Source organism: Syzygium oleosum, unplaced genomic scaffold (assembly GCF_021117445.2).
Source record: "Syzygium oleosum isolate NSW1041296 unplaced genomic scaffold, Sole_v2.1 Sole_v2.44, whole genome shotgun sequence".
Classification (NCBI taxonomy): domain Eukaryota; kingdom Viridiplantae; phylum Streptophyta; class Magnoliopsida; order Myrtales; family Myrtaceae; genus Syzygium; species Syzygium oleosum.
Genome location: NW_026607528.1, coordinates 150,957 through 162,688, shown reverse-complemented (window position 1 = coordinate 162,688; position 11,732 = coordinate 150,957). Strand labels below are relative to the sequence as shown.

At 40.2% G+C, this 11,732-nt stretch overlaps 1 protein-coding gene across 2 annotated transcripts; it reads left to right on the top strand.

The window, feature by feature from the left end:
• Positions 1-894: 894 nt before the first annotated feature.
• LOC115692899 (ethylene-responsive transcription factor WIN1) lies at positions 895-3,540 on the top strand. Of its 2 annotated transcripts, XM_056306442.1 has the most exons (3): positions 895-1,216; positions 1,554-2,194; positions 3,360-3,540. In XM_056306442.1, the coding sequence occupies exons 1-2, from the start codon at positions 1,131-1,133 to the stop codon at positions 2,179-2,181; spliced, it is 714 nt and encodes a 237-aa protein (XP_056162417.1). In that variant the 5' UTR covers positions 895-1,130; the 3' UTR covers positions 2,182-2,194; positions 3,360-3,540. The 2 variants fall into 2 exon arrangements, with proteins under 2 accessions (XP_056162417.1, XP_030475732.2); XM_030619872.2 differs by lacking the exon at positions 3,360-3,540 and having other exon boundaries at positions 899-1,216; positions 1,554-2,652.
• Positions 3,541-11,732: the final 8,192 nt, after the last annotated feature.

Below are 11,732 nucleotides of genomic sequence, written 5' to 3'. Positions count from 1 at the left end.
TTACTCGAAACTTTTTTGTCTCATAAAAAACTCCAGCTTTAGGTCCAGTTTCAATTTAACTCTATTTTTTTGTCTCATAAAAGATTACAAACTTTTACATGAGTCTCAAATTTGCTTTTCATTAACTCTCCGTCAAAATCGCGCTTAGTGATTTTGCACTCAGTCTTTGATCTCCTGTGCTTTCTCTCACGTCAGAGAGCTTGCGCTTCGGACGCTCGAACAGCTCGTGCTTTGGATTTTTCCATCTCTCAGTTGTCAACAAAAAATTTTGGACAGAGGGTTAATGGGGACAGATTCGTGACTCAAGTAAAATTTTGTGATTTTTTGTGAATCTACAAAAATTTTAGGGTAAAATTAAGATTGAACGGTAAAATTGGGACAAGACAAAAAGTTTGGGGTTTTTTATGAGATAAAAAAAAGTTTAAGGTAAAATTAGGATAAGACCTAAAGTTGAGGGTTTTTTATGGAACAAAAAAAAAGTTTATGGTAGAATTTGGACATAATCTAAAGTTTGAGGTTTTTTATGAGACAAAAGGTAAATTTGAGATAAAAGCTAAAGTTTGAGGTTTTTTAGGGTATTAGGACTCACGTGTTACTATCGCAAGTGAGTTTGCACTCGAACTCGTGACCTTGCAAACCAAGAGTTGCGATCCCGTACCATTAAGCCATTATTGTTACCGACATTTATTAGAAGTTTGAAAAAAAAAATTCGCGGTACCTCAGCACCACTGGCCAGAGTCATTTGATCCAAATCTATATACATCATACACGGTAGTTAGAAATAATAAGGGGAGGTGGCATATAGCCCCTACCATTTATGGGGTAGGTTAACAATTTTATTGTGGAGTTTTGGGTGGATGAAGGGGGCTGACCCTTTCAAGGGGGTTGGATTGCAAAAAGCTGTGTGTACTTGCCTCCCCTTTTATAGTTTGCCGACGGTTTATTACTTTAGTACAGAAAAGAAGAACACAGAGACACCCAACTTTTCAAACTCCCCCCAGAGCTCACTCTTTATATTCCGCAAGATCCTACACTCCATCATCGTCAGCACCAGTCCGATCGTGACTTAGATTTTCTCTCCCTGTCTGCGTCTGGACAAAGAAAGAAATAAAGAAACAAGACAGAAGGAGATGAAGATGGTTCAGTCCAAGAAGTTCCGGGGCGTGAGACAGCGTCACTGGGGCTCTTGGGTTTCCGAAATTCGCCATCCTTTGTTGTATGTTACCTCCTCCTCCTCATCCTCTACCTCATTCTTCTTCTTCTTCTTGTTCTGCGATATTGCTTCGTCACCACATTTCTGAGTCGGCCTCATTCGCCGACAATGTGTTGATGACCAAAATATTCAAGCCCCCATAAGTTTCTGGTAATGTTCTGGTTTTATAAAATGATTCGAGTCAGGCAGTTGGGAACTTGACTTTTATCGCGTATAATGAGTCAATGACAGTCCAAAACACAAAAAAAGAAGTTTCTCGTTAGGATCGTGAATATTCATCATATATCAGTTCATTTCCCACCATGGATCTATTTATCATGCGTGTACTCTCAAATTACAGGAAGAGAAGGGTGTGGCTGGGGACGTTCGAGACAGCCGAGGAGGCGGCACGAGCCTACGACCAGGCCGCCATCCTGATGAGCGGCCGCAACGCGAAGACCAACTTCCCAATATCTCAAACCCCGAACGGCGACCCGAAAACGGGCGATGGCGGCAACAGCAACGCTGCCACCGCCAATTCCTTGTCTTCCTCGAAGCACTTGGCGGAGATCCTCCATGCGAAGCTCAGGAAATGCAGCAAGACGCCGTCGCCGTCCCTCACCTGCCTGAGGCTCGACACCGAGAACTCCCACATCGGCGTCTGGCAGAAGCGCGCCGGCCAGCGCTCCGACTCCAACTGGGTCATGACCGTACAGCTCGGCAAAAAAAATGCCGATGCCATTGGAGAGTCTGGAGACCCTCTGCCACTTCCTCATCCTCTTTCCACTTCTTCTTCCACTTCTTCTTCGTCGTTGCCGTCGTCGTCGTTACCGCCGCCGCCGCCGCCGCCTTCGGAGTCGATGGTGAGAGGGGGCTTGGACGAAGAAGAGAGGATTGCCTTGCAAATGATTGAAGAGCTCTTGAACAGGAACTGCCCTGACCCTCCTTTTGGAAACCCAGCGGAGGAGGAGGATAGTTTTTATCTCTAGTCCTTTAAAAATGGTAAATTTAATGTGGTTTTATGATATAAATAACAAATGTATCGTGTATAGAGTATTGCAAGAATTCGTCATACTTTTGGAAATGATAATTGTAATGTATTGGTGAACATAATGATGCTCGAGATAAATAATGTTTATAACGACTGAAATTGGGGGTAGATGAATAAATTGAGGGAATTGTGGGGATGTATAAGTAAATATGTTAAATTGTGGGGCAAAATGTGTGGTTTGAATGCAGGAAAGAAAAGGATGGGATGGTTATCATGGTTATCACTTGACAGCATTTCTTATAATTTTGTTTCTTTTTGTTTGTTTTATTCAACTACCATGTCATATATTGCGAGATGTTATGCTACTGCATGCGTCATTTGGCTTCTAGGAGGTTATATTAAGGTTTTTTATGATTTCGAAATATTTTCATATACCGCTTGACAACGAATCTTATATATTATTTATATACACGTGGTCTTCCTTCACATACTGACTTAAACTTTTGAGTTAGATTTCATAACATGGTATCAGAGTTATTGTTATCATAAGAAATGTCCAAAGAATAGCGTTGCATCAACTGTGATTGTGGCTTAAGTTTTTAAGTTGAACTTTTTAACATAATATTAAAGCTATTGTAACGTGTCATGACCTCCCCAAGTGCGGCCATCAAGGGGCAAATTTAGGTGTCAATATAACGCCAGCTGCACCGGTCGCATTTCCTACCGTCCAAAAAACGGGTCTTATATGCTCTTATATACAAGTGATTTCCCTTTATTTATAGGTTTAAACTTTTGAGTTGGACAGTCTAACATTAGCAATCACATCCTCTAATTTTATTTTATATGACTAGATCATTCTACCAGTAACATCATTAAGATTTATAGTGTCATTTGATGCAACTACGTGACCAAAAAATTGATCCGGTCTAGCCGCTGCAGCCTCCCTTTCAATTCGTTTTCGACTTCCCCCCTTAACTAAGCATGTTAAATAAGTTAACTAAACGATGATAATTACCCACGTTTTTCTTAGTGGAACAGGATAATAAAATTCTTCCTATATATTTAAAATGAAATGGTTTTCTTGCATTAATTTTTTCTTTGCACGACGCATGCCATGGTGGTCAAATTGCCGCATTAACATTGCCATGAAAATATTCTGAATAAATTTGCTTGCAGCTGAAAATTTCGTGGGAATGTCGTTACTGGTCCAGCCAGCTGAATGTCCGAGACGTGGGTGTATAACTTTGCCGAGATTTGACGAAAGCTCTCCTCTCCCAATTTAGGCGTAAATCTAAATCTGGGAGCTTTTCACTTTTGATCTAAATATAGATCTGGAGTTTCTTAGAGACATTTGATATGTGGTGGTTCAACATGTTATTGTTGTCTTCGTATGTTAATGGTGTTGAGGACGCTAAACTTAAGCGCGCACTGCAAACCGTAGTTTTTAGATGGGAAGAGCTCGGCATGTGCCCATCACCATTGATGATTCCGATTATCTGCTGCTGATTATTTTTTTTATGCTGTGACAAATCTAGTATTTTGGGATGCAAGCGTTCTTATAGCTGCAAGCTATGCTATTTTGTTTTCTGGGTTTTGTTTTGTTTTGCGACTTTTTTGGGATTTGCTTTGCTTAGAAATTTTCTATGTTCTCTCATGTTTGATTATGACAAATGAATGAAATTTTCTTTTGACAAAAAAAAATATCCTGATAAAGTTAATAATGAAAGATTAATTAGATGATTTGGTTTGAAAAAAAGAAAAAGAAGTCAAAACGACGAAATTGCAAAATGCCATAAACTATAGAATTAAATCTAGACTTAACCTACTTTCATCGCCTCGGGGGAGGTATGTATAAGTGATGTCAATTGCGACTTGTGTCTAGTAATATTCGAGCGAATTGGTAATCTCGATCATATTAGATGAAATTAATGTTGGATTTAATAATTAGGCCAAGATTTTGTGGTGCACGTAATTGATTTAACAGATTACTTCAATCACATATTAAGATAAAGCAAGATGCAAATCACCGGGTCCTTCTGTAAATCCACCAGCTCCTACACAGTTTTCGTAGGACGAAGATCCTTTATCATGCGCGATGTCTCCATTGGTTGACAAAACTCTCAACCGTCGGTGCATTGGGCCATAACTTTTACAGCTACCCTTTTTCAAATTGATCGATGATTTGAACGAACGAGACGCCAGCAATATTGCAATTACTAATTATTAGAGGATCTCATCCCATTCCTGCATTATGACGAGCTCGCTCGATCAATGAATTGATCGGTCATTCGTATAACAAATGCATCAAATATTTTTTTTCATGCCTTGATTTCCTATCGTTGAATATATTCAAGGGTTAATATTACGAAAAATCTCAAACTAGTATACTTTTGACAAATCTACCCCAAACTAATTTTTGGGTCAACAAAAACCCCAAATCGGTATACTGGTGATAAATTTACCTAAAACTAATTTTTGGGTCATTAATTCATCATAAACCCCAAACTGTTACATTCATGACATACCTACCCTTCATGCCAAATTTTACCGTGAAATTATTGAGCTTCATGATACATGACAATAACTCAATTGATATGATAAGCCCACTTGAAATATATATATATATATATATATATATATATATCAATTTGAGGTCAATTTGTCATTAGTCCACTTTAATTTATGGTAAATTTATTATAAGTGCATTAGTTTGGAGTGTTTTGTAATATTAACTTTGTATTCAAAAGGGATTCACGTTATTGTTGTTGTGGTATACACGTAAACTGTGTAGGCAAACGTCCGACAATAAGTGTGAGGATGACCCAGGTAGGCGGTTCCCACCCTAGAATCGGGAACCGCCCGCTAATCTTTTGACTCACCCGGGAACCGGACCACGGTGGTCCAATTCCTGGGTGGGTCCATGAAACCGACCGGGGAGGCGGAGAAGGGGTAGGGAGTGGCGGAGGAGGAGGGGAAAGGCGGGCACGGATCCTCGAGTGGGGTGGAGCAGAGGTAGGAGAGGGCGAGACGAGGGGTGAGATGAGTACGACGACCACGAGGTGGAGCGGGAGTGGAGGAGGGTGGGGAGAGCAGGGGGAGCGAGAGTCGGGTTCTTACGAAAGGGTCAAATTCAGGCGTCGAATGAAAAGAGTGAAAGATGGTGGAGAGAAGATCTACATCTCTCTAGAGAGAGAGAGAGAGGATGGACGCAAATTGTGAAAGGTAATAATGGACATTGGTTCGAGGCGACTCGCTCCAACGAGGCAGGCTGTGAAAGATGATGGATGCAAACGGTGAGGTATGTTTAGAAATCAAGAACGGAGAAATTCTCCTTTGAAGGTTCTTGGAGCCCAGCTCAGCGAGAACGAAGAAATGGCCATGAACGTGTAGCTCTATTTAGAGAGAGAGAGAGAGAGGGGGGGGAGAGAGATCTTGCAAGGGTCTACTTTTTTTCTGGAAGAAGAGAGAGAGAGAGAGTGCCGTATTAATTGAAGAGAGTGAGGATGCAGGAGCTTGAACGAAGAGAGAGAGAGAGAAGAGGAGACAGAGCTGCTGGACGCATAAGAAAGAGAGGAGAGAGCGCTATTAATTGAAGAGAGAGAGAGGATGAGGGAGGTTTGAATGGAGAGAGAGAGAGAGAGAGAGAGAGAGTGAGAAAAGTGGGAGAGAGTGATGGACGCGCAGAAGAAAGAGGAGAGTGAGAGTGCCGCAGTAAATGAAGAGAGAGAGGAAAGTGGAGAGAGATGATGGTTGATCCGTGATCGTGTAAAGACAGAGGAGAAAGAGAGGGGGGAGGGGAGAGACAGTGTTGTATTAATTGGAGAGAGAGAGTTTAGTATTTTTCCTTTTTATCTACTCTACTCTAATTTTTAATTCACTTTCGGAATTTTTATGTTAACAGAGCATAAGAGTCAAAATTCGCATCTGAAATTACACGTCTTCACCCCTACTCCCTTGATAAGTTGTGGATTCAAACTCTCCACCTTCCCCCTTCCCAAATAGGAAGGGTGGCCGCCGAGACAAACCCCAGTGATTGAGTCTAGTACTTAAAAGCTTAAATTTAAGGGTTAATACTACGAAAAATCCCAAACTGATATACTCCGTGATAAATTCATTCAAAACTATTTTTTTTACCACGAAAAGCCTCAAACTGGTACACCTGTGACAATTTTTCCTCGAACCAATTTTTTTACTACCAAAAACCCCAAACTGGTACACCTGTGACAAATTTACTCCGAACTAATTTTTTTACCACCAAAAACCTCAAACTAGTACACCTGTGACAAATTTATCCTCCGTTAATTTCTGTTAAATTTTACTGTCAAATTGCTAAGTTTGATGACACGCGGTAGTTAACGGGTGTACCAATTTGGGGTTTTACCCCTCTGTTTGTCACAAGTTTACCAATTTGTGATTTTTCGTAATATTAATCCAATTTAACTGACATTAACGGAGGGTAAATTTGCCACAAATTTACTAGTTTAGGATTTTTAGTAGTCAAAAAATTAGTTTGGGGTAAAATTGTCACAGGTGTACTAGTTTGGGATTTTTTGTGGTAAAAAAATTGGTTCGGGGTAAAATTGTCACAAGTACACTAGTGTGGGGCTTTTGGTGGTAAAAAAAATAGTTCGGGATAAATTTGTAACGAGCGTACCGGTTTAGGGTTTTTGGTGCTCAAAAAATTGGTTTTGAGTAAAATTGTCACAGAGGTACCAGTTTGAGATTTTTCGTAATATTAACCATAAATTTAAATATATATATATACGTGTACTGGTCCGGTCCGGGTGGGCAGGCGGTCGATTCCACGCCTGGAACAAAAAATCGACCCGGTACCCACCGGTTTCAAGAAATAAGAACCAGAAACCGGATCGATCCCCGAGAAAATCGTCAGTTCTGAACCGATTCGATCCAGTTATTTTGCACATCCCTATTCGACAACCCGTTTTGTCGCTGGTGTAGAAATGGAAATACGAGGATGGGGGGGTATGCGGAGATTGATATTGACGGACACGACGAAAAGTCTCCCGGCAGCAATCGTGCACTCGTCACTTCACTAATGTCGTGTCCTTTCGTGTGTTGTGTGGGTGGGGCCATATTTAGTACCCCTACTTTGCGGTTCCCGCATGTTTCCTTTCTCGTGTCTCTGCGGTCAAGAAAGGGAAGCTCCTCTGTTCATCAACACCTCACATCTTACGAGTGCAAAAGGAAGCAAAAAGGTGATTGCGATTTCGAGTCGTTTCTCCAGCGCGGGTGGACAAAATCAAACCCCCCTGCCGTTCGGATCTTCCCATCATCAACGGTTGTGGAGCCTGAGCTATGTACCTCGAATGTGATGGAAGGGGTCACTGAGAAATGGTCGGTGACTCGGAAGTTATCTGGGAATGGAGGAAGTCATGAAGACGTGAGAGCAATCGAGTATGGAAATTGCACACGGGCATCTATAGGGCTGAGCATGGTCCGGACGAGCGGTTCTCACCCTGAAATCGAGAACCGCCCATTAATGATCGGTTTCGAAAAATTGAAATTGGGAATTGCATGTTGGTTCCACAGATCCACTCGGGACCCAGACCACCGGTCCGATCCGGTTCCCGAGTAGGTCCATGGGGTACCCAATCCCAGCATATTCACAACCAGACTACAAACATGGTGACCAAGTGCATTCCCTGAAATTATCTGCTAACAAAGGCTCGAGTAAGCAGAATCACAGTTAGAGCAAGAGCAAAAAGCAACAACAAGCCAAAAACCGACAAATCCCGAACTAAACTTCAACATAATTTGAAGTACCCTAGGTCGGAAATCGAATTCACCAACAATAGCCAAAAGAATGAGTACCCTCAAGCAGAAAATTTCACTCGGTTGCGAGTCTGCAACTCAACGACAGAGTTGAAGGCGAGGCGAGGCGAGGCGAAAGCCTAATGCGAAGGAGATGCGAGATATGAGGGAGGGCCGAAGGTGAGGCGTGAGTCGATTGCAAGTCCGCGACGCAATGACAGAGTTGAAGGCATGACCACGTGAGACTCTCACGGTAAGAGTGAGATGAGGCTAGGCTTTTTTCTTTTATTTCTATTTTGAGGATCGTAAGACATGAGTAGGACTGTAGGATAAATGGTAAAAGGCAAGTGAGAAAAACTCACTTTCACTTAAAGTAAATAGTAATCTTTTAATATATATATATACACACCGGTCCGGATTGGTGGGTAGACAGTTCCATACCTGAAATTAGGAATCGGACCAGTACTCATTAGTTCCAGTAAATTGGAATCGGGAATCGCCGAATATGGGCCGGTCTAGTTCGATTTTGGGCAGTTCCCAGTGCCTCTACACACTCCCTAGTCTATCTAGTAACCGTTTGGAGGAGATTCAAGATCTATAAATGGAAAGAATGCAAAGGAGGAAGACATGCCAAATTCTCGCATGGGCTTTCTTCGTGCTCGTCGCAAAGTCCTTTGATTTTAGTTTCGATTTTCGAGTCAAGCTAACGATCCGTAATGTGTTTTGTGAATATCGTAGTAATGTCCGTGCTGTTTCCATTTGAGCGTCAGTAGTTTCCTTTATCGACTTCAATCCTAGTCATTTCTACGTTCCAATGATTTTTTTTCCTCGGCAATAATTGCACTTGGTTTTTCTCCCTTTGATTTCATTTTCCTCGCTTTAATTTCCTTTATCCTATGCGCCGCCCCTTTATTTCGCTTTAATTTCCGCTAATTCCACTCAAATTTCCAAGCAATTTACTTTTCTTTGTCAAGTAGGTCGATTTCCATGAACTCTATCCATACATTGTTTGTAGGAGGTCGCACGACTTGCACACATTCAAACCATCAAATCCATCTTTGAAAAACTTGTTTTGCGAAGGTTTGATAACTCTGTAGTCGACTTAGAACCCAAAAAAAAGTTCATTTTTTGTTTCTCCAATAGCCTAAAAGTCAGATTGTCCTAGAGAGATTTAGCTCCAACCCCCTTATATCAATTGTCATGGGGTTGTATTAAGATGTAAAGGGAGAATTTCAAATATCATCTCCATATTTTGCACCCAATCAATTTACGTCTCCAACATTAAAACGTGTTGCTGACACTGCTAGAAATATTGTGCATGTGCAAGAACAAAGAGAATGACTAATGATTGCCATGCGAATGGGGGTAAACGGGCCTTTTTTCTTTGACAAGAAAATCCAATTTAGGCATCTAAATTCTAGGCGCAGAGAGATATCTTACTAATCTCATATACCAGATAAAATGCGACTAGAGCTCGAGTAGATGGCCCAAATATAGAATGGTTTGCATTTGAAATCATTGGACATCGAACTTGTGCGCCGTGCGCCTAATTCACACATAAATTTCCGTGCTTTAGTAAAAGCAACACAACTCTAGGAAAGATTATTACTTGAAGCCAATTCTCAGTCTCATTCGTTACTGATCCAAACGCTGTCATCTGAAATGGACTTTCGGAATTAGTGATCCAATTTTCTCTATCGATTAAGCTTAGCAATTTTTTTTCAAGTAGAGTTTCGAATTGTGGGACTCTTCTGCTTCTTACTTTCCTGCACGACAGGCTAGGCTGTGCTGTTGCGCAACTGACGAAGCTTTTCATGATTCTGACTAGCACCTAACCATTTGTCTTGATAATATCTGAATGCCTTAGACACTCCAGTCTCAACTTGTCACATGGGTAGCTGTGGGATCTCCTCAATGCCTAAAACTCAATTGACGATTTCCGAAATCGAGCTGTCGCATTAATTCACGTTTCGTTTCCCTGTTTTCTTATGCCTTTCGTTCGTTTCGTTTTCCCGTTTTCTTATGGTACGAGGCAGGGAAATAAGTGCCCCGAGGACCTTGGGAAGGTCGGGTCCAGGTGGTAATGGCGAAGAGACATTCGATGTACTCCTGATTCGAATATAATTAGGGAATAAAAAGACGATTAAAGAAATAAGCGCAAAATTATCAAGCTAATGGTTATTGCACATATGTAGTAAATGTACTTCGTTGTTTTATTAGCACGTACAAGCGAGCTGTTCGTGAATTATTATGCGCGTTCATTTCCCACTTGAATGGGGTCCCGAGTCGTTAACAATTATAACCCATCAGGTCCTATGCATTTATGTGATTGATCAATTACCCGAAACTTTGTATGCCTTTAATGGTGAGAAGATTGTCCAAAAAGTCCTAAACTTATTGCATTTTTGCCAAAAATTACAAAACTTGTTTACGTCAGTGCCGGCTGTGCCACGTAAGATGGTTGGCGTCCACGTCGAGGATTTCTAGCCAAAATTGACCGAATGGGCTCGATTGGCAAAACATGAAAAGGTTTATAACTCAATTAGTAAATTTGAAAGGTTTAGAACTGAATTGGTAAAAGTACAATAGATTTATGACTTTTTTGGATAATTTTCTCATTTTATAATTCTTTTTATACTTGGAAAATAACATTAGATGTGGGTTTTTTCGAATGCATAGGAGGGAGAGCAATGAGTGTGAGATTAGATGAAAGTGGGTTTTGGGTTTTTTACCCACTCCCTACTGTATCCCTTTCAAAAAAGATTCTTAAATTATTATATGATGCATCTAATTTTTACTTCTCTTTTTCATTTTTCCATCACTTTGTTTTTCTTATTCTCATTTGTTAGTAAGTTAATTTTGGAAACATAAGTAAGTTTTAGCGTTCAAAAACATAACCACAATCGCTGTTTCATTTTCCCATTTCTTATGTCTTTCGTTCGTGTTCGTTTAACTTAATTGTGGTGACATCGAGTCCCCACGCCTAGCCCCAAGTCTTGTATCGTGGTACGAGGGAAACAAGTGCCCTGAGGACCTTGGGAAGGTCGGGTCCATGTGATAATGGCGAATAGACATTAGATGTACACATGATTCGAATATAATTAGTGAATAAAAGAATAATTCGAGAAACGAGAGAAAAAAAAATATCAAGCTAAGAATCATAGCGTATATGTAACTCGCCACTTTAAATTTTGTACTCCTTTCAAAAGGACTTTCATATTTTATATGACGCATCTAATATAAACTTTTTTCTTTTTTATTTTCCATCACTTTTTTTTTTTGTCTAATGTCCATTTTTTATTAAATGGATTTAAATCTTAACACATAAGTAAGTTCTAACATTCGGAAACATGATTCTACATAAGCTAACGTATCGTCAAAAGATTTAGGACTAAATTGACATAATTGAAAAGTTTAAAATTAAATTAGCAAATCATCAAAATGTTTAGGATTAAATAGGCATAATTAAAAGGTTAATGACTAAATTGGCTGCCATACAATAGGTTTAGGAATTTTTGGAGAATTTTCCTGAATTGAACAAGATCATCCCGATTATGTGAAATTCAATCTAAAGGAAAGAATGAATTCCCGTTAGGTAATTAACATGTGAACTCATTAGATATCATCTTTTTTTGCTTTGCTATGTTAATTCATCATTTTCTATATGCGATCTGATGGTCGCGAAAACGGCACCCCAAGATCTCCATAACTAGAATCTAGATCACTGTAATAGAGAAAAAGGGATTCGCGCACCTGATTTAGAATCCATCGTTCTTG

Excerpts from the sequence above, each read along its gene's own strand:
- LOC115692899 (XM_056306442.1), top strand. The coding sequence starts at position 1,131 with ATGAAGATGGTTCAGTCCAAGAAGTTCCGGGGCGTGAGACAGCGTCAC. Across the intron at positions 1,217-1,553 it reads GAAATTCGCCATCCTTTGTT|GAAGAGAAGGGTGTGGCTGG; the intron begins GTATGTTACCTC and ends CTCAAATTACAG.